Source organism: Chroicocephalus ridibundus, chromosome 24, assembly GCF_963924245.1.
Source record: "Chroicocephalus ridibundus chromosome 24, bChrRid1.1, whole genome shotgun sequence".
Classification (NCBI taxonomy): domain Eukaryota; kingdom Metazoa; phylum Chordata; class Aves; order Charadriiformes; family Laridae; genus Chroicocephalus; species Chroicocephalus ridibundus.
Window position 1 is genome coordinate 1,170,687 of NC_086307.1, and position 21,384 is coordinate 1,192,070.

The window sequence follows — 21,384 nt, forward strand, 5'->3', positions numbered from 1 at the left end:
GCCGCATCCCAGCCGCGTCGGGGGTTCTCCAGCTGATGCTGGGGCAGGTCCCGCTCCCAGACGCGTCCCAGCACCCCGGTGACCAGCAGCGTCTCCGTGTCTCCAGGGGGACGCTGGGGCAGCTCTTCTCAAACACCCTTGAGAATCTCAGTCATTAGCTGGTGAATAGACCCGTGTTTTGCTTTTCTCTGCAGTTTTGGAAGGATGGCGGAGGTTTAAAACGAAATAGGTGGTTGCCACCGTGGCAAGGAAGGAAGGGGGGGTCGGGGGGGGCCGTCATGAAATTTGCTTCCTTTCTCCTTTGGTTGCCGGGAGGGTGGTGATGAGGGCGCCGGAGTTCCTAGAACCTCCGGGTGCAGGTGTTCTTCAGGATGCTGCCAGACCCCACCACCACGGAGTTACACGCTCCAGAGCCGAATCCCCCCCCAGCACCGAATCCTCCCCCGGAGCCGAATCCGCCCCCTCCTAGGCTGTAGCAGAAGCCGGCACCGCCTGTGTTACAGCTGCCTCTCCCATTTCCAGCTCCGAATCCTCCTCCTCCTCCTCCAAGGCACAGTCCGCTGCCGTATCCACCTCCCCCAGCGCTGCTGCTGCCTCCCACCACAGCTGCAGGGAAGAACAGAAGGTGTGAGGTTACCTCTGATGCCACCAGAAAGCTTTGGAGCATCAATCCCAACCCGCCACGTTCCCTCGGGAGCAGGGAATGGTACTTACAGATGCTCACGGCGCTCTGACACTCTCCAGACATCCTGCAAGGAAAAGAGATGGAGCGTCAGCTCCAGCCAGAGCATCTGACTGGTCCAGCTCCACAAAGCTAGGCTTGGTCCATCAGACCATGGGCATAAAGAGCAGCTATAGGACCGTAGTCCGTAGCTAATGGCAGCACCATTGATATTTTAGTAGAGGAGATGCGATGTGCCACGTTCTTCCCATTGATTTAGCAGGATGCAATCAAGCTCTTGCTGAATCCTCACCCACCTGCACTCTTCTCCTTCCAGCAGCTTCCTGTAGGTCGCAATCTCGATGTCCAGGGCCAGCTTGACGTTCATCAGCTCCTGGTACTCGCGCAGCTGCCGGGCCATGTCCTGCTTCGCCTTCTGCAGGGCTGTCTCCAGCTCAGTCAGTTTGGTCCTGGCATCCTTGAGGGCCACCTCCCCACGTTCCTCGGCGTCCGCGATGGAGCTCTGCAGAGTTTCACACTGGAGGAGAAGAGGTGGACGTGATGAGTGGGGCAGGGGCAGATGGAGCCATGACCCCAGATCACTTGGGCTCAGCTATTCGCAAACACAACAGGTTCCCTCCCGCTTACAATGACTGTTACCAGACTGTTTGCTTTTAGGGAAGCTCTGAAGGGCATAACCCAGAGCTCACACCCATTTCTCAAAAAATGCAACCCCTACCTGTTTCTTCACGCTCTCGATCTCACTCCGTATCCTCTGGATCATGCGGTTGAGCTCAGAGATCTCGGCCTTTGTGTCCTTAAGGCTGTCTCCGTGTTTGCCTGCCGTGACCTGCAGCTCTTCATACTGTGAGGCAGAAGGGAGAGGAGCATGTCAGGTCCACCACGAGCCGTTCCTCACAACGGCTCTCTGTACCCATGCAAGCCAAGGTGACCATGCATGTGCTGGCTCCAGTCTGGCTGCACCAGAACCTGCAACATCCCAGGTTTCAGCATCGTCTGAGCTACCACCGGCAGCTCCTTCCACCTCCCCAACCATCCGTGATCACAAGCAAGGTGGGGAGCACTCACCTTGCTCTGGTACCAGGACTCAGCCTCCTCCCGGCTCCTCTTGGCAATCTCCTCGTACTGGGCTTTGACCTCTGCAATGATGCTGTCCAGGTCCAGGTTTCGGTTATTGTCCATGGAGAGAACCACAGAGGTGTCGGAAACGGTCTTCTGCATCTGTGAGAGCTCCTGTAATTCACACCGGATCTGGCTTTAGCCCTGCCGTAACTTCCTTACGGTGTCCCAACCCATCTCCACCCCAGCGTCCCCCTCTGGAGGGCGGCTGGACCACTCACCGCTTCATAAAGGTACTTCAAGAAGTTAATCTCATCTGCCAGAGAATCTAGTTTTGCCTGAAGCTCCACCTTGGTCATATAGACTCCATCCACGTCCTGCAGCAGAAATGGGAAGTGAAAACCTTCTGCCTGACGCAAACCCGTTTATCTAACATTTAACCATGAGCCCTTTGGTGCTCCATTTCTCCATGGCACGTCTGTCTCGGGGCCCTGGTTTGTCTCCGATGCTAACGAACCAGCGCTGATGGAAGCAAGGCATCCTCTGAACCAAGGATGTGCCTTTGTGGTAAAGAAAAAAAAAGTACTTTACCTTTTTTAGGAGCACGAAATCGTTCTCCGCAGCTGTCCTTTTGTTTATTTCCTCTTCGTACCTGTTGATTATAACGAGGGAGATTGAATCTGTCTGCTTGTTTTGGCTCTGGCTGCTGCTGGCAATGAGGCGTTGTTGGCCTCAGACTAACGAACGCAGCAAAAATAGACCTGCCATGAGCAAGATTTATGGACAAGCAACGGCACTTTGCCTTTCTGGACGTGTCCAACAGCTCGCTGAAAAACGCCAGCAGAGAGGAGTCCTCTCTCTGCCGACACCGAGCCCTGGTGGCTGTGGTCACTCCAGCTCCTCCAACAAGACCCAAGGACCTTCAGGTCCTCAACACGGGCCATTTCCAACCCCTCATTGGGGCAGGTAATTCCTGCAGACCATTGAGTGGTAGGGATGATCCCCCAAAAAACCTCAGTTTTCAACCTGCAACCTCATTAGAGCATGGGATCTGCTTGATCCTGACGAGTCCCAAAGGCTCTTTCTCACCATTTTTTTTAACTCCTTCAGTGGAAGCATTTCTCCAGGCTTTGTTCTGGCTTTTCCAACTGGACAAATTAATAAATAATAGCAGGAAAAGCATCTTTTTTGTTTGTTTGTTTGTTTTTACCCCACATCGTCCTTCCAAAGAAAGCTCTAAGCTTTGAATCATGAAGGATATTATGGGAAGGAATCCATAAGGAAATCCATGAGGAAATTATAGTAGGATGTAATAACTGATCTAATTAGTTCATTAAATCATAATGCCATGGATTCTTAAGTGAGGAAAACAAATAGTAGAGGATCCTGCTGTAGTGAGAACCATAACTCAGACAACAATAAATACTGAGAAATACTTCGAAAAATCACCACCTACTGTCAAAACACACCTGATGAAAACTTCCCCAAAACCTTTTACATTTTCTAATCATTGAAACAAGTGAAATATTGCCATTTCTTATCATCCCTTGAATTTTCTGACTGTTCAAGGTCAGTTTTTCTCTCTATTTTTTTCACCCCCAGCCATGACTACACTGAGAACAACATACTTGGTCTTGAAGTCTTCCACCATATCTTGGACGCTCTTCAGCTCTGAGTCCAGCTGATGCTTCTCGCTGGAGAGACTGTCCAGCTGCTTCCTCAGACCGCTGATGTAGCTCTCAAAAAAGGGGTCCAGGTTCCTGCCACCCGTCCCTGTGCCACCCTGCTCCTGCAGGAGTTTCCACTTGGTCTCCAGGACTCGGTTCTGCTGCTCTAGGAACCGGACCTAAATGAGAGTGGGCGGAAGAGGAGTCAGACTATTCCCAAAGGCATCTTTTCATTGATTTTTTTCCCCATAATTTTTTCCCGCTTAATGCGTTTAACCTTCCTGCCTATTCTCATCTCCAGCGAGCCATAACTCCAGGGTCCCACTGGATGGGTGGGACCACAGCTCTAGGGTGAGCAGGCAAAGGTGGGTCACCTTCTCTCTCCAATCTCACAGTCTCTAAGCAGGAGAAACAGGGTGCACACATAGCTTTGGCATCTTCTCCTTAAAAACAGGCCAAAACACCCAAAGTCCTTCAGCCCTGAGGATGGACGGAGTCTCCATCAGCTCCTCTGAGGATGCTCTGCGTGGAGGTACCTGGTCCCACACGCACCAGCACCATGGTCTTCAGAAACAAGGATCCTATTGCTGGGTTTCTCCTAGGGAAAGTCACCTTGAGACCTTGGGAACCTTGGGAAAGTCACTTCTCCAGCCACCACCCCTCTGTCTGCGGGGCTCTTTGGGGTGGTCTGGGCAACGCCTGGCTCTCTGGGTGTTATTGGGTGGGTTCCTCGCAGTAATTGCAACCCGCACGAGCTGTGGTGAGCTCAGACCTCCACCTCCCCGCCCCGGGTTGAAGCCACTCTCACCTTGTCAATGAAGGAAGCGAATTTGTTGTTGAGCTTCTTCATCTCCTCCCGCTCTTGTGTTCGCACTTGCTGGATCTCGGGGTCGATTTCAAGGTTGAGTGGGGCCAGCAGGCTCTGGTTGATGGTCACTTCCCTGATGCCGCCCGGTGGGCAAGGGGGAAAGCCTTGACCCCCCATCCTGCCATCAAATCCTTCATCAAAGCCACCAAAAGAACCACCGAGGCCTCCACCAAAGCCACCTCCAGCCCCACCACCATAGCAGCCACCAAATCCTGCCCCGGCACCGTAGCCAAAGCCTCCTTGGCCACCAGCCCCGAAACCTCTGCAGACACCACCACCTCCACCAAATCCTCTCAGTGAGATGCTTTTACTCCCTCCCAAGCCATAGAGGCTCCTGCTGCTGAAGCCACCGGCATTGCCGGGTCCCCTGCATCCTCCACGGGACACCGAGCTGAACGTGACCTTGTTCCTCCCTCCGAAGCAAGCGGAGCTGGAGCTGAATCCCTTGCCGAGACCACAGGACTGGCGAGACATGGTGACGGGTAACCCCAAGAGTCAACCCGCGAAGAGAGGAGAGAGAAGAGCTGAGCGGTGCGGCGGCAGGAGGAGGTTCGGAGGCAAGAGGAGGTGAGTCCTGTGGGTGCAGTGCCCGGCTGCCCCTTTTTATGTGCTCAGGGAGTTGGCCGGGTGTCAGGGGAGTGGAGATGTCTTTTTCTTTTGCTTCTATTCATTGTTTTAGGGCTTAGAGGAATGGCCTCCTCTCCTTGCCACCAGCATGACCTGCCTCAAAACACTCCCTCGAGAGCTAAGAAAAACAAAGCTATTGTTGGTGTTGGAAGGACAACTCCAAATCAAATTCCCTCAGCTGCAACTGTCAGCTGGTGACAGGCCTTTCTGAGCCTCTTATGGCGATGACAAAGCAGTACAAATTCCTTGACACATTACCCCCTCAAGGGAAACCCTTGTTTTAGCTAAATCACTCATTTTGAGCCTGATGGCAGGTGCTTGGTTCACTGAATTCCAACAAAAACGTGGTTTCCCAATCGCAGCCTCAGATGCACTTGGGTTCAACCTCCTGCTCAGAGGAGGTTTGACTTGGGTTGCCCAAAACTCTTTCACAACCGGAGAGCATTAGCCCTTGGCAGGGTTATAAAATTAGTTTTATGTCAAATAAAGAAGTCTTAGAAACACTTTTAAGCAGGTTTTGAAGTCGTTTTAGATCCCTCTGACTGGTGTAAAGAGCCTGGAGGCACACGGAGGGGTTCACAGTGGCCAAAATATCTTGATATTTGTGTGTTGCACGCCCTGCGCCGAACCTCAGCGGGGTCCAGGTGCCACCACCAGCCCGAGGAGCTCTGCCCCCTGCCCGGGATGGCCCGTCCCCATCCCTCCTTGGCTGGAACCTTCCGGGCATTGCCGGGATACTTCCCGAGCATCCTCGAGGGTCTCCAGCCGCAGCGCGTGGCACTTGGCAAAGCCGCTCCCGCCCTTACCCCCATTAACAAGCGCGCATTGTTTAAATAAAGTAGGACTTAATTGCTTAACCGCTTTTAATTTATATTTTAATGAGCAGAGGTGTCTGAAGCTGCCTCCCAACTGCGGATCCCCATTTATCCCGCCATTTAAAAAAAAAATAAAATGCCGTAAAACTTCCCCCCGAACCACAAGCTGCAGCCGAAGCTGTGACAATAAAAGCCAACTCTGTAATTATCCCTTTTATTGGAGACACTCGTGGGAGAGATTTCGGGGAAGCAGTTCCAGCGACGAGTCTATTCACCCCTGGCTTTTTTTTTTTATTCTTTTCTGCAAACATGCAAATGTGGGTCCCGGGCACATCTCTGTGGGAAGGCAGGAATTTTCTTCCTGAACCTCATCGGGCATTTGTTGAGCTGCCGGATTTTCAGCCTGGGGGGGAGGTTACACGGCAGGGAAGAGGGAAAATGGTGGTTCCCTTTGGCGATGAGCATCCTGCACGCCCCACTCCCACCCGGAGACCCTTCTCCCGCCCCGGGGACTGGGGGATCCTCCATTTCCCATCTCCCGGTGGGGACGCGGTCGGGGCGAGGGGGGAAGCGGCTTGGACCCGAGGGAAAGGAGGCGGCAGCTGCGTCTCCCCGACCTTACGCAACCGGCAGATCTGCCGAGAAACCGAAGGAACCTGTTGGAGCCCAGCGCGGAGCTGCCGGGAGTTCCCAGCACCGGCTCCTGGCACGGCTCCCGCCTCATCGAGAGCCAACAGAGCTCCCTGCTACACCCATGGAGTCCTGCCCTACCATGGCGGGGTGGGAAAACCTTGCTGGGACACCAGGGCTCCCTCCCAGATCCATCCGGCATCCCAAGGTTGAGCATCTCGGGGGGCTGCAGCGCTTGCCGGGCTGGTGAGGGCACCAGGAGCAAAGCAGAGGTCTCCTGGGCACCCAGCGTTGGCCACCATCACCCACCCAGCGCCGGCGGCAGCAAGGTTTTGGGATGAGCCTCCCGGGGTGGGAAGCACGCTGTGGGGACGACCTTCTTCCCAAAGCCACGGGGCGGGGAGCGGAGACGGAGCCCACAGGACAACCCAGCCCCACTTTCATTGCCTCCCCCATGGCGGGCTGGGAGGAGAGGTCAAATTCCAGCAACTCCTCTCTCCTCCCAGAGCTGTGACGGCAGCAAAGCCGACGGAGCACGCGGCAGAGATTAGGCCTTTCCAAACGCCGGAGACGTGAGTCCTCCTCTTACAGACCAGCCCGTGGCTCGGGCTCCTTTCCTGCACCAGAAATCCAGATAAAATCTCAACATCACGTTGCTGCGCGGTTTAAATCTACGTGGCTCCATCAGGAAGGACCGGGACATCCCACCCGACGTGTCCGGGAGCTCCTCAGCTGTTGGTCCCCACACACACCTCCACCTTCCCAGGGGTTTCTCCTCTCCCTACGGACAGGGGACAAACCCCCAGACCTACACACGTGCCCAAGAGCTTGACCAGGCCACGCTGGAATGTCAGGCTGGGAGGAGAAAAGAGGCTCTTCCCATGGAAAAATGTAAATCTCCAACTCCTTTGTGTCCTTCCCCAGCCCAGAGGGGAGTCCTCACCCCGGGGGGGTTTGCAGCTCCACTAACACCGGCAGCGTTTCTCTAACGAACTTCCGAGACTCGCTCCAGGCTCCGCAGGGCCATGGCAGCAGCTTTGGGCGCCCACAGGTCCCCGAGCGTGGTGGCAGGCCCCCACCGTGGTGGGGTGGCAGCCGTGGGGCAGGGACCCGCAGGCTCCATCCCCGCAGGTTCCATCCCCGCCGGCGCCAGGGCCAAGGGTTCCTCTGCCGTGGGTCTTGCATCGTCTGCTGGTGCCTGGGGGGGGTCTCGGGGGTCTGAGAGAGGAGCAGGCACGCTCCCTGCACCTCAGGAGATGAACCGTGGCAGGATGGGACCTTCCCTGCACCATTCTGTGAGAGAAACTGGGATTTCTGCTCCCGGGAGCTGGCGGTGCCCAGCATCTCTCCCAAGAATCGCAGGGATCACAACGCTGGAAGCAGCACGGTCCCACGGCTGCCACCCCAGTTCGTACTGGGAGTGTTGCAGAGCCGTCGGTGGGCACTGGAGCCACTTGCGGCGAGCGCAGACCCCGGCCGGCCGGTGGCACTGGGCTCCCCGGCCTGGCAGAGAGGGCTGGGAAGAGGAGACGTGTCCTCGCAGGGGGGTTAAAAAAGGCTCCGGACAACCCCGTGCATCGGGCCCGCAGCCGGATACCCGGGATATCCACAGCCACGGGCGTCCCCCGTGTCCCCCTGGGCCCCGCAGACGGGCAGCGTCCCCCCGACGGCAGCCAGGGGAAAGCGCAGCGCAACCAGGGCACCCAAATGCCCCCGGTTCCACCCCAAAGCCGCGCCGGGACCGCGAGCGACCGAGAAAACCCCCTTCGCCGGGCCGAGGGGCAGCGGGAGGCTCCCGGCTGCTCGCCCGGCAATTAGTAACCAGGCAAATTAACAGGGCTGGGCCGTGAGCTGGGAACCATAAAAGCAGAAATAGCGAGGCGGGTCGGCGGAGGGATGAAAGCGGCGCGTTGCGGGAGACGGGCGGCTCCCGGCGGAGCCGCGGTTGCGGGGAGCGAAGAGCCCCCGGCGCCGCCGCAGCGCACACGCAGCTCCCGGGCGGCCCCTTCTCCCCCGGCCCCCGCCGGCGCCGCTCCCCGCGGCGACAATTCCCATCGCTGCGGCCCCGCCACCTCCGTCGGATGTCACCTCGGGTCCCGGCGCCGGGGACGGCTCGGCCCGGGCCGGCTCCGCGGGGGGGAAACCGGGACGGGGGTCTCCCATCGAGGGAATATTGGGGGTAATTCCGGAGGTAGCCAGGAGGAGCCTCCGCCTTGGACTGGGAAGGGGAAGCGGGGACGCCCCTGGGGACATGAGGGGGGATTTACCCCCGGGCGGGGGGAGGGTGGACCCCCGGGGGGGGATGTCCCCCGGCATCTCGGCAGCCCACACAAGTGCCGTATAACCCCATCCCATAGGAATAAAGACCCACCCGACACCAATTTCCCCCCTTTTTTTCCTCATGTTGGGAGAAACCGAGCACCGAGCATCCTTCGTCCCCGCTGAGGGCAAACGGGGACACCGAAACGGGGCACATTCAGAGGGAAAAGGGTCGTGCTGGAGACACCTGCGATGGGGAATTGCACCTTTAAGCATCTGTGGGCGGCTGGGGAGCGTTTGCAGGGCAGAGCATCTCCCCCAGCCCATTCCCCCACCCCAACGGTGCCGCCTGGGGCCAGAACATTCATTTTTAGTGGAAAAAGGATGAGGAAAAACGGGTCTGAAGCCTCAAAGCCTCGTGGAAATGGAGAAGTTTCTCCGAACGCCTGCAGATCTGGCAGGAGGATGGAGAGGACTTTCCCCCGTGCAAACATCCCTCGTAACCCATAACCTGGGGGGTAGAAATGAAGATGTTACAGTCTCTGTCTCTGATGTGAAACAAGCAGAAAAGGAGCGATTTGGGGAAGAAAACGGGACAAATGGGTGAGGGAGCACCGCTCCCTTCAGCAAAATTGGAGCCCAGGCTGGGCGGAGGATGGAGGGAGGGTTTGGGACCCGCTGCTGGACCCGAGGGGTTGAAGCAATTGGGATGGGGGGATTTTGGCCCCCAGAGCCCCCCCCCCGCCGGCGCAAAGGGCCACTTGGCTGCAGCATCACCCCCCGACAAAGTGCTGGGGTCACCCCGAGGGTGGGCGAGGGGGGGGAAGGCAGATGGGGGGTGATGGAGGTGGGAACCGAGGGGGCTGCGGCCTGTGGGATGTCCCTGCATCCCTCCATCCATCCGTCCGTCTGTCCCTCCATCTGTCCATCCATCCACCGATCCCTCCCTCCCTCCCTCCATCCCACACCGGCCCCCCGCCGTCCTTGGGGTGCACCGTGCGGGGACAGTAAATGCAGAGCACCCTCTAAAGGGCAGAGAGGTGCCGGGAAGACGAACCACCCACCCCCACTTTTAGGGGGCAGCCCCTCCCCACCGCCCCACCTTCCCCCGCCCGAGTGTTCACCAGCACCCGGGGGATGCCCCGCGCCTGATCCTGGGGTGATTCCCCCCAAAAAAAGGGCAACACCCTCCCCAAAATGTGCCGGGTCTGGGGATGCTTCACCCCCCTGCAACAGGGGGATGAAGCCGATGGGGCCGGGGGGGGGTGCCGGGGGGCAGGCGGGGTTTCGGGGGTCCCGGGGGGGGGGGGGGGGGGGGCAGCACCCCGGGAAGGGCGCGGGGGTGTGCGTGTGAAACTCCGCAGAGCTGAGCGTGGGGCGGATCCTGCCCCCGACGCTAATTACAGGCGTGGAACTCCCCGACGAGCCCCGGCTTGTCGCTGCGCCCCAACACCACGCCTGGGCCCCGGCGGCGGGGGGGGGCACCACACGAGCCTCCCCCCCACCCCCCCACCCCCGCTGTGGGGCAGGGACCCCGTACGACGTGCGTGTTGCACACGCGTGTGCGAGGAGGGGCACACGCCCAGGGGCGCCCGCCCGAGCACCCGGGTTTGGGGGGGCCCCTTCGGCGGGTGCTGCTCATTTCCACCCCAAAATGCTTGTGGCTGTGGGGGTCACGGGGGGGGAGGTTGGGGGTGAAGGAGCCCCAAATGGTGCATTTCCAAAAATGGAGGGGGGGGCCGGGCTCGGAGGGTCCCACAGAGGCTCGGGACCCCTCAGAAATGGGGGTTCAGGTCCCATCAGTTGGGGGGGCACAAAGCACCCGGGCTGGTGGCTCAGCTCCGTCCCGACACCTGGGTCCCTTCCAGGGTCCCCTTGTCCCCTTCAGTGCCCACCGTGACCCCCCCCCGCCACGGGCTCAGGACCCCCAGACCCCATCACCCCTCTCCCCCCACGGCCCCAGAGGAACACAAGCGTCCAGGTCGTCCCCCCCAGCGCGCCCCAGACCCCGGGACACGCCAAAAGAGCAGCCCCCCCCCCCCCCCAACAAAGCTTGGGCCCCCCCCCGGCAGCCCGGGGACACCCGAAAACCCCGCGGGCAGCAGCCGGGGCCCGGCAGGTCCCTCCCGGTGAGTCACGGCTCCACCCGTGAGATGAGCTGAGTCAGGCATCAGCCTGCCCTGGCCTCCCCCTCCCAAACCCCAGCCCGGGGCGGGGGGGGGCCGCAGCCGGCCCGACTCCCCGGGGATGGACCCCCAGGTGGTCTCGGGGGTCAAATCCTGCCAGCGGGGACCAGGTCCTGGGGGGGGGAGGTGTCCCCAAGTTGCATCCCTGCCTCAGTTTCCCCACACAGGGCATCACCTTCCCCCCCACCCCGGCTTTTTTGGGAGGTGATGGGTGGTTTTAACCCCCCCCCCGCCTCGGGACCCTCTGGGGGTCCCACAAAGCCTCGGGGTGATGTCGGGGACCCCCGAGGTCACCCCTGGCCCCAGCCGGGGCGGAGGGGGGGGTGACACTGAAACCCGGGGTGCCACCGCACCCTGCCGGCGACAAACCCAAAATCCAACCCCCCACGGGCGTGTCCCCCCCCGGCCTGTCCCCGGTCTGTCCCCCTCCCCCGTCACCCCCCCTCATCCCCCAGCCCCCCCCCGGCCTGTCCCCCCCGGCCTGTCCCCGGCCTGTCCCCCCCCGTCCCCCCCCCTCGGCCTGTCCCAGCGCAGCCGGGACCTGCCCGCTCCTGCCCGGCCCCGCCCGCCGGGACCGGCCCTGCCAGCTCCCGTGGCCCCCCCGCACCCCGGTTCTGGGGTCCCCCCCCCGGCGGGGAGGGGGGTTCTGCAGGCACCGAGATGGGGGGCTGCTTCGGGGGGGGGGGCCCTTCCACCCTCCCACTCCCGTCTTGCATGTGGCGCCGAGCTGCCACCCTTGGGGGGGCTCAAGGACGCCCCCCGGGTTCCCCCCCCGGCTCCAGCCAGCCCCGTGCCTCAGTTTCCCCCGCGCGGTCACGTCTGCAGGAGCCCCAGCTTCTCCCGACGAGGGGGGGGGGCCATGGGCTGTTCCCCCCCTCGAAGCCCCCGGCCGCATCCAGCCCCCCCCTCAGCCCCGCCATTGCTCGGTGGGGTTTGGAGCCGGGGGTCGGGGCGGGGGTGGGACCCCGCAGGAGATCTCACACACACACACACCCCCGGGGGGGCCCTCAGCATCCTGCCCCGCCCCTCCCACCCCCGCCAGCAACCCGGGATCCGGCCGCGGCGGCTCCGTGCCCCATCCCCGCTCCTCTGCCGCCCCCCAGCGTCCCCGCCAGCCCCACACCGCGGGGGGGCCGGCGCTGACACCGGGGCCGGGCGAGAAGCCTGCGGGGGGGAGTCCCCAAACCCCCCCCCGCCCCCGCCCCAGCACCCCGGTGAGCCCCCAAACCGGCTCCCAGCCCCCCCAAAAACAGGGTGAGCCCCGAGGGAGCTGGGCGCATTCCGGGGGGGGGGACACCCCACCAAAGCCCACCCCCGGCAGGGTCGGGGTGGTGCTGAATTTGGGGGGGGGGGGGGTCAGAAAAAGGGGTGCAGGGCGCTGACCCCACTTTAATCCCCCCCCCCGGGGCAGGGGGGGAACACGGGCACTGCGGCTGCTCCCATCCCCCCTTATTGGGGGGGGGGGTGTCAGCTCTGTGTGCCCCCCCCCAGCCCAGTACCAGCCCCGCTTTGGCCCAAGGTCCCCCCCCCACCCCGGTGTTAGGAGCCCCCCGGGACTGGGGGTGTCGGGGCTGCTCTCGAGGGGCCTCTGGCGGCTGCTGGTGCTGCCGCCCCCCCTCCCTTCGCACCGCACCGAGAACTGGGGGGTCTTGGGGGGCCCCCCCCGCCCCTGGGGGGCAAAGCTGGCAGGGCTGGGGGCATCGGGCATTGCGGGTGTGGGGGGGTAGGGAAGCTGGGGGGGGGGAGCAGGGGACCCCACAGGCCCCGGAGCACGTTAATTAACTGCAAGCGGTAATTAGGGTGCAGACGGCAGGTGTCACCTCCGGACCGGGAATGGGAGGCCGGGGGGGGGGGGTGCACCCCAACTCCGGGAGCACCCCAAGACCCTTCCCCCCCCACCCCCACCCCCAGCCCCACATCGAAACCCCCCACATACACACACCGCTAAGGGGTCACCGGGGGTGCTGGGGGGATGCTGAGCCCCCCGCCTCTACCGCACGGGCCACCCACAGCCCCCCCCGAGCCCCCAAATCCCACCCCCCCCCCGCCGCCACGTCCTTGCGGGAGCGGGACCCGGCCCCGGCCCCGACGGGCGGCTAATTATTAACCCAGGGCCAAAGTCCCCGTTCGCCGCCGCCTGGCTCGGACCCGGGGTCCCCCGTGTCCCCCCCCCGGCGGGGACACCTCGGGGACGGCTCGGAACCGGGGTCCCCCTCCCCCGTCTCCCCCCCCCCGCGGGGACACCTCGGGGACGGCTCCGAGCCGGGTCCCCCCCCCCCCCCCGCCCCGTGTCTGTCACCAGCGGCTTCGGTGGCCCCGGCTACGTCCCCCGTCGCCTCCTGGGGGGGGGGGTGGGTCGGGGGGGGGAATCCCATTAAACACACGCCCCCACCCCCCCACCCCGCTATTCCCGCGGCTGGATCTCAAGGCGAGGGGGGGGCTGGGACCCCCAGACGGGGCTGCTGCGTGCCCCCCCTGCGACTGCGGATCGGGGGGGGGACACGGGCAGGCGGCGGGGGGGTGTCCCCTCCTCCCTGGGTGACTCGGGGCCCCTCTGGCCCCGCTGTTGGCGGAGGCCCCCCCCCCCCCCGCCCCGGGGGGGCGACCCCGCGGGTCTCGGGGTGCGGGGGCAGCCGAAAATCAAAGGCTCCCACCATTTTCCCCCCCCCCGGCGGCGCCCGGCGGCTCAGCCCCGGTACGAGACACCCGAGAATCCCGCGGGGCTGGGCCTCGGGCGGCAGCTCCGGGGCTGGGGCGGCTCCGTGGGACGGACGCCATGGGAACCGTCCCCTGGATGTCGCAGGGCGGGGGGGGGGGGGGCTCGGTTTGGGGGAAAATCCTGCCGGGTTGGGCCCGCCGGGTCTGGGGGGGCCGCGGCCTCGTTACAGCCAGCGCTAACGAGGGCCGGAACCGGCACCCGCGTGGGCTGGGGCTGGGGGGCCTGAAAGACCCCCCCCCAGCGCATCGGGTGGCACCGGGTGTGCGGGCTGGGCCCGATCCTGGCACCCCGGGAGGGACCTCGGCACCCCGGGGTGGATCCTGGCACCCTGGGAGGGATCTTGGCACCCCCGGGATGGATCCTGGCCCTCCAGATGGATCCTGGCACCCCGGGATGGATCCTGGCAGCCAAGGATTGGTGCTGGCATCCCGGGATGGATCCTGGCACTCCACACGGATCCTGGCCCCCTGGGACGGATCCTGGCACCCTGGGAGGGACCTTGGCACCCTGAGATGGATCCTGGCGCTCCAGATGGATCCTGGCACCCCGGGATGGATCCTGGAATCCCAGGTGGCTCCTGGCAGCCTGGGACAGACCCCGGCGTGTGGGAGCCCAGCGGGAGCCTGGCAGTTTGGGACGGACCCTGGCACCCAGAACAGATCTTGGCATCTCCGGACGGATCCCAGCACCCCAAGATGGACCCTGGCACCCTGGGATGGATCCTGGAATCCCAGGTGGCTCCTGGAAGGCCAGGACAGACCCTGGCACCCCAGGACGGATCCCGGCACCCCTGGCCTGGGGTGACCCCTCCCCAGCCCCTCCCCCATCCCCACGGGCACCAGCATTTACCAAACCCCCTCCGTATTCCAAAGGCTTTATTCCGGCAGCGGAGCCGGCAGGGCTCCCCCGAGGGGGAGGGACAGACCCCCCCATTTCCCACCCCACAGCTCCAGTGGGGACGTGGCGGGGGGGCAGGACGGATGGCGACGGCGGGGTTGGGGACAACGGGGGGGTTGGAGCCCTCGGTGGGGACCGGGGGGGGCACTGGCTCAGGTTGCCCTGGGAGGGGGGGGGAGGGCAGGAAGGGGGTGCCAGGGGTCCCATCCATCCATGGGCCGGACGCGGGGGGGGGCTCAGCTGGCCAGGACGTCGGAGGACTCGGACACCAGTTTGCCGTCGCGGGTCTCGATCTTCTTGATGACGATGGCGCGGGACTTGGTGACAGCCGAGCTCTCCAGGGCGGGGGGGGGCATGGCGTAGCCAGAGCTGGCGAAGCCCCCGCCGAAACCCCCCCCGAAGCCTCCCACGAAGCCCCCCCCGAAGCCGGCTGCTGCGGGGGAGAGACCAGCCGTGAGCCTGGTGGCACCTGGGGGTGGCACCAGGGTGTGGGGGGGTCCCTGCCACCACCACCACCCCCCCCCCCCCGCCTTACCCGAGTACCCCGTCGTCTTGGTGTGGATGCTGAGGTTTTGCATGCCCGACTCCAGCCTGGCAGGAGGAGAAATTGGGATGGGGGGGGGACACCCTGCCATGGGGGGGGGACACCCTGCCATGGAGGAGGGGACACCCTGCCATGGGGGGACACACACCCTGCCATGGGGGGGGGACACACCCTGCACCCTGCCATGGGGGGACACACACTCTGCCATGGGAGAGGGGACACCCTGCCATGGAGGAGGGGACACCCTGCCATGGAGGAGGGGACACCCTGCCATGGGGGGGGGACACACCCTGCCGTGGGGGGGGGACACACCCTGCCATGGGGGGGGACACACACCCTGCCATGGGGAGACACACCCTGCCATGGTGGGGGGGGACACGCTGCCATGGCTGGGGACACACACCCTGTGATGGGGGGGACACCCTGCGATGCGGGGGGCTGAGGGACATGCCCGAGGCCAGGTGGGACACGGTGGCAGAGGGATGCGGGGGCAGAGGGACGCGGGGGCCTCCCGGTCCTGGCCACAGCCCTGAGGATACCTGGGGGGGGCTGCGGGAGGCCTGCGGGATGCTGGATCCCCATGGGATACGGGATGCGGGATACAGGATGCTCATGGGATGCGGGATACGGGATGTAGGATGTGGGATACGGGACGCAGGATGCTCCCAGGATGCCCATGGGATGCGGGACCCCAACGGGATACGGGGTGTGGGATATGGGATGCTCACGGGATGCAGGATACGGGATATGTGATGCTCCTGGGATGCGGGATATGGGATGCAGGATGCTCACAGGATGCCCACAGGATCCCCATGGGATATGGGATGCGGGACATGGGATATGGGATACCCGTGGGATGTGGGACCCCAATGGGATATGGGATACGGGATGCGGGATGTGGGATATGGGATGCCTGTGGGATGCGGGATCCCCATGGGATATGGGATGAGGGACGTGGGATATGGGATGCGGGATGCTGACAGGATACCCACGGAATGTCCATGGGATGCGGGAGGCAGGGTGCCCCCAGGATGCAGGATACGGGATGCTCACAGGATGCCTATGGGATGCGGGATGCCCATGGGATATGGGATGCCCGCTGGATATGGGATACAGGATGCCCATGGGACGCAGGATATGGGATGCAGGATGCTCACAGGATGACGATGGGATGCCTGCGGAATGCAGGGTGTGGGGTGTAGGGTACGGGATGCCCGTGGGATGCCCACGGAACGTGGAATGCCTACGGGATGCAGGGTGTGGGATGCGGGATGCTCACGGGATGCGGGATACGGGTTGCCCACGGGGTGCAGGATGCCCGTGGGACACTGGACGATCATGGGATGCCGTGGGATGCCCGTGGGACGCGGGGTGCAGGATGATGCCCACGGGATGCAGGGCGCGGGATGTGGGATGCGGGTCCCCCCGAGTCACCCCCCCGGGGAGCCCCCACCTGCTCTCCTCGCCCTCCAGCAGCTTCCTGTAGGTCGCGATCTCGATGTCCAGGGCCAGCTTGACGTTCATCAGCTCCTGGTACTCGCGCAGCTGCCGGGCCATGTCCTGCTTCGCCTTCTGCAGGGCGGCCTCCAGCTCCGCCAGCTTCCCCTTGGCGTCCTTCAGCGCCAGCTCCCCGCGCTCCTCCGCCTCCGCGATGGCCGTCTCCAGGCTGGCTCGCTGCAACGCGCGCCCCGGGGCGGGGGGGGGGGGTGACGTGGAGAAGGGGCTGGGGGGGTCCCTCGTGCCCCGGCGTCCCCAGTGCCCCGGCATCCCCGGTGCCCCAGCGTCCCTCACCCCCCAGCACCCTTTCGCCCCCCCCAGCACCCTTCGCCCCCCCAGCATCCCCATGCCCCCCAGCATCCCTCACCTCCAGGAGTCTCATGTCCCAATAGCCCGAGCCCCCCCCAGCATCCCCTGAGCCCCCCAACACCTCTCACTCCCCAGCATCCCCCCTACCCCAGCATCCCTCACCCCCCCCAGCACCCCTCACCCCCCAAAATCCCTATGTCCCAGTATCCCTCACCCCCCAGTACCCCCATGCCCCCCAGCATCCCCCACATCTCAGAATCCCTCACCCCCCCCCAGCATCCCCCACCCCCCCCGGCATCCCTCGCCCCCCAGAATCCCTCATGTCCCAGTATCCCTCACCCCCCCCAGCATCCCCCATGTCCCACCATCCCGTGTCCCCCAGCAACCTCAGTGCCCCCCACCATCCCGTGTCCCCCCACTATTGCTTGCCCCCCAGTACCCTCTATGTCCCACCATCCCGTGCCCCCCCAGCATCCCCCTGCACCCGGGCTGTGACCCCCAACGTCATCTCCAGGGTATCGATCCCTCCCCCTATCTCGGGCTGCCCCTTGGGGTCTGGGGGGGTCCGGGGGGGGTTAAAGGCCCGGAGGGGCCATGGCGGTGCTGGCGGGGGAGGAGCGGGCAGCGTCTCCCCGCTTTCTCGCCCCGGGGGGGGTGGGGGGGGCCCGTTCCCAGACCTGGTTCTTGAGCGCCTCGATCTCCGCCTGGATCCTCTGGATGAGCCTGTTGAGCTCGTTGATCTCGCTGCGGGTGTTGCGCAGGTCGTCCCCGTGTTTCCCCGCCGTCGTCTTCAGCTCCTCGTACTGTGGGGGCCCAAGCGGGCGGGTTGGAGACGGGGCGTCCTCTCCCTCCCTTTCCCTTTCCCTTTCCCTTCCCCCTCCCCCTCATCCCTCCAGCACCCCAAAATCGGGGAGAAAAGAGCCGGGACGTGCCCGCGCCGGGGGGGATGCTCGGAGCCGGGCGCTCTCCCACGCAGCAGCCGCCCGCCGCGGGGCAGGGAGGGAGCCGGCCCGGGGAGGAGGAGGAGGAGGAAGGAGCCTGGGCTTCCTCCGTCCCAGAGCGGGGAGAAACGATGGGGGGCGGGGGGGGGGGGAGAGCCCGGAGCACCCCCGGCTCACCTTGATCTGGTACATGCTCTCGGCCTCGGCGCGGCTGCGGTTGGCGATGTCCTCGTACTGCGCCTTCACCTCGGCGATGATCCCGTCCAGGTCCAGGCTGCGGCTGTTGTCCATGGAGAGGACGACGGAGGTGTCGGAGACCTGAGACTGCAGCTCCCGCAGCTCCTGCGCGCAAGGGAAGGCGGGGGGTTGGGGGGGGGGGGGTGGTGTTTGGGGCTGAGCACAGACAACTCGGTGCATGTGTGGCCCCCCCCCAGGGGAGGAGACCCCGTACCTCGTCGTAAAGCTGCCTCAAGAAGTTAATCTCGTCGGTCAGGCTCTCCAGGCGCGACTCCAGCTCCACCTTGTTCATGTAGGCTTCGTCCACGTCCTGTGGGCAGAGCCGGCGGCCCGTCACCCCCCGTCACCCTCCATCGCCCCCCCGTCACCCCCTGTCACCCCCCCAGGTTCCCCCGGCGCTGCCCAGCCCCCCCAGCCCCACCCCACACACCTTTTTGAGCAGAACAAACTCATTTTCCTTCTCGGTGCGGTGGTTGATCTCCTCCTCGTACCTTGGGGAAGAGGCGAGGGCTCGGAGCTGGGGCCGAGGGGGCCGGGGGGGGCCGGAGGTGCGGGGACACGGGGATGCAGGGACATGGGGACACGGGGACATGGCGATGCAGGGACATGGGGACACGGGGACATGGGGGAAATGGGGATATGGGGACACAGGGACATGGAGACGCGGGGATGTAGGGACACGGGGGATACAGGGACATGGGGACACAGGGATGCAGGGACACGGGGACATGGGGATATGGGGATATAGGGACACGGGAATATAGGGACACAGTGCCACGGGGACATGGAGAAACAGGGATGCAGGGACACGGGGTCATGGGGATATGGGGATATAGGGACACGGGAATATAGGGACACAGTGCCACAGGGACATGGAGAAACAGGGATGCAGGGACACGGGGACAGCAGGATGTGGGGACACGGGGTCCCATCCACCGGGATGTCCCGTGCAGCGGAAGAACCGCCCCCCCGGGCAAAGCCACCCTGAGGACCGTGGAGGGGACACTCCAGCCCCATCCTGGTGTCCCCAGCCCCCCCCAAACGCCTCCGGGACCCACTGGGACGCCATCGAGGAGGGTCCATCCCCCGTCCCCAACCCCACACACACACCCTGGGACCCTCTGGGACGCCACCAAGGGGTGACAGCGCCCTGTCCCCAACCCCCTCCCCCCGGCCCTGGGAGGGGACACAACCAGGGGGTGCCCCCCACCCGTCTCAGACCCCCAGGGCGTCCCCGGGGCCGGGACTGACTTGTTCTTGAACTCCTCCACCAGCCCCTGCATGTTGCCCAGTTCGGCTTCCAGCCGCAGGCGCTCCTGGCCCAGGCCCTCCAGCTGGCGGCGCAGACTGGCCACGTAGGCTTCGAAGAGCCCGCTCAGGTTGCCCCGGGGGGGCTTCTGGCTCTGCAGGAGGCTCCACTTGGTCTCCAGCATCTTGTTCTGCTGCTCCAGGAACCGCACCTGGGGGAAGGGGGGGGGGGGAAGGGGGGGGTGTCTCAGCATCGCTCCCCCCGCCACCGCGCTGGGAATCCCACCCTGGGGCTGGGACAGCGGGGGGTGGGGGTTGGTGAGGTGGGGGGGTGAGGGTGGGGACAAGGGGGGGGGGTCCCAGGTGAAAATCTGGGGTCCCGGGGTGCAAATTTTGGGTCCTGGGTGCAAATCTGGAGGTCCTGGGTGGTCTTGGGTGCAAGGCTGGGGGGGTCCTGGGTGCTGCTTTGCAAGGGGCGGGGGGGGGGGGGTGACGGGTGTGGCAGGGGGCAAGTTTGGGGTCCTGGGTGAAAAATCTGGGGGTCCGGAGGGCAAATCTGGGAGTGCTGGGGGCAAATTTGGGGTCCTGGCTGCAAGCCGGGGGGGTCTTGGGTGCAATTCTGGGGTCCTGGGGTGCGACCCGGCTCTGGGGGGTGAGTCTGGGGGGGTCCTGGGGGCCGGCCCGGGGGGGTCCCGTGGGGTGGGGACAGGACACCCTCTCCCGCCCCAGCTCCTGCCCCGGCCGCTGTGTCCCCAGCGAGGGGAGGGGACAGGGGTGTCCCCAGCAGGGGGGGTGGGAAGTCCCCAAGGAGCCCGAAGGGGCTCAGGGGGTCCCTGGGGGGGGACATTCCAAGGGGGTCCCCAAGGCGTCCCCAATGTGCCCAGGGGGGTCACGGTGTCCCCAAGGGCATCTGGATGTCCCCAAAGGGGCCAGGATATCCCCAAGGGGGCCAAATGTGCCCAGAGGGCTCAGGAGGTCCCCAAGGAGTTCTGGATGTCCCCACAGGGGCCAGGATGTCCCCAAGGGGGTCACAATGTCCCCAAGGGGCTCAGGACGTGCCCGAAGGGGCCAGGAGGTCCCTGAGGGGCTCGGGAGGTCCCCAAAGGGGGTCTCAGCATCCCCGAGGGGCTCAGGAGGTCTCAGAGGGGTCACAGTGTCCCCCAAGGGGCTCGGGATGTGCCTGAAGGCACCAGGAGGTCCCCGGGGGGGGTCCCAGCCCCCCCCTCACCCCACCTTGTCGATGAAGGAGGCGAACTTGTTGTTGAGCGTCTTGATCTGCTCCTTCTCCTCCTTCCGCACCCGCTGGATGCTGGGGTCGATCTCCAGGTTGAGGGGCGTCAGCAGGCTCTGGTTGACGCTGACGGCCGTGATGCCGCCCCCCGTCCCCGGGGCGACGGCCGGGCCCCGGTACAGCCCGGCTCCGTAGCGGCTCCCCCCGTAGCTGCTGAAGGCTGAAGCCGTACTCATCCTCACACCGGGGCCGGCGGTGTAGGAGTGGGAGCTGAAGGAGCGGCCGGGAACGGCCGAGCTGCTTCTCACGGTCTTCCTGGTGACGGTGACGGACATGGCGAGCGGGCAGGTGGGTGGCGAGGTGGGCGAGAAGGTTGGAAGAGGGGCAGGAAGGTCGGAAGAGGGGCAAGAAGGCGGCAAGAAGGCTGGGAGAAGGTCTGAGGAAGGGTGGCAGGAGTTTGGGAGAGGTTGGGAAGAGGCTGGAAGAGGTGGCAGGAGGTTGGAAGAGGTGGCAGGAGGTTGGAAGGGGGTTGGAAGGGGTTGGAAGGGGGTTGGAAGAGGCGAAAGGAGGTTGGCAGGAGGTTGGGAGCCGGGCGAGAAGGCTGCGGAGGGTTGGGAGAGGGCTGGAGCTGGGCAGGGCGGCAGGCAGGCGGGCAGGGGGGTGGCAGGACAGGCAGGACGGGTTGGGGGAGGCCGGATCCAGGGCGGGGAGAGCGGCTCCGGGTTTATATCCAGGGCTGGAGGAGGAGAGCCATGGGAGAGCGATGGGAGGGCCCGGAGCAGCACCTGCCTCGCCTTAACCCCTTCGGAGCGGCCCGGAGCTGCTGGGATCTATGGGAGCTGCTGGGATCCGCTGGGAGCTGCTGGGATCCATGGGAGCTGCTGGGATCCATGGGAGCTGCTGGGATCCGCTGGGAGCTGCTGGGATCCACGGGAGCTGCTGGGATCCACCAGAGCTGCTGGGATCCC

The 21,384-nt window shown here is 64.5% G+C and overlaps 2 protein-coding genes across 5 annotated transcripts; both read right to left on the minus strand.

Moving 5' to 3' along the window:
- Positions 1-234: 234 nt before the first annotated feature.
- LOC134526842 (keratin, type II cytoskeletal 4-like) lies at positions 235-4,750 on the minus strand. Of its 2 annotated transcripts, XM_063359114.1 has the most exons (10): positions 4,217-4,750; positions 3,370-3,587; positions 2,333-2,393; positions 2,023-2,118; positions 1,751-1,915; positions 1,401-1,526; positions 979-1,199; positions 715-749; positions 562-606; positions 235-492 (listed from the first exon to the last, which is right to left on the minus strand). In XM_063359114.1, the coding sequence occupies exons 1-10, from the start codon at positions 4,748-4,750 to the stop codon at positions 341-343; spliced, it is 1,653 nt and encodes a 550-aa protein (XP_063215184.1). In that variant the 3' UTR covers positions 235-340. The 2 variants fall into 2 exon arrangements, with proteins under 2 accessions (XP_063215184.1, XP_063215183.1); XM_063359113.1 differs by having other exon boundaries at positions 235-606.
- Positions 4,751-14,372: 9,622 nt separating this feature from the next.
- KRT8 (keratin 8) lies at positions 14,373-21,125 on the minus strand. 3 transcript variants are annotated; one of them, XM_063359059.1, is made up of 9 exons: positions 20,419-21,125; positions 19,189-19,397; positions 18,368-18,428; positions 18,152-18,247; positions 17,878-18,042; positions 17,437-17,562; positions 16,407-16,627; positions 14,945-15,000; positions 14,373-14,839 (listed from the first exon to the last, which is right to left on the minus strand). In XM_063359059.1, exons 1-9 carry the CDS (start codon positions 20,749-20,751, stop codon positions 14,646-14,648), a joined length of 1,461 nt encoding a protein of 486 aa, XP_063215129.1. In that variant the 5' UTR covers positions 20,752-21,125; the 3' UTR covers positions 14,373-14,645. The 3 variants fall into 3 exon arrangements, with proteins under 3 accessions (XP_063215129.1, XP_063215128.1, XP_063215127.1); XM_063359058.1 differs by having other exon boundaries at positions 14,373-14,842; positions 20,419-21,124; XM_063359057.1 differs by having other exon boundaries at positions 14,373-15,000.
- Between the last annotated feature and the right edge of the window lie 259 nt (positions 21,126-21,384).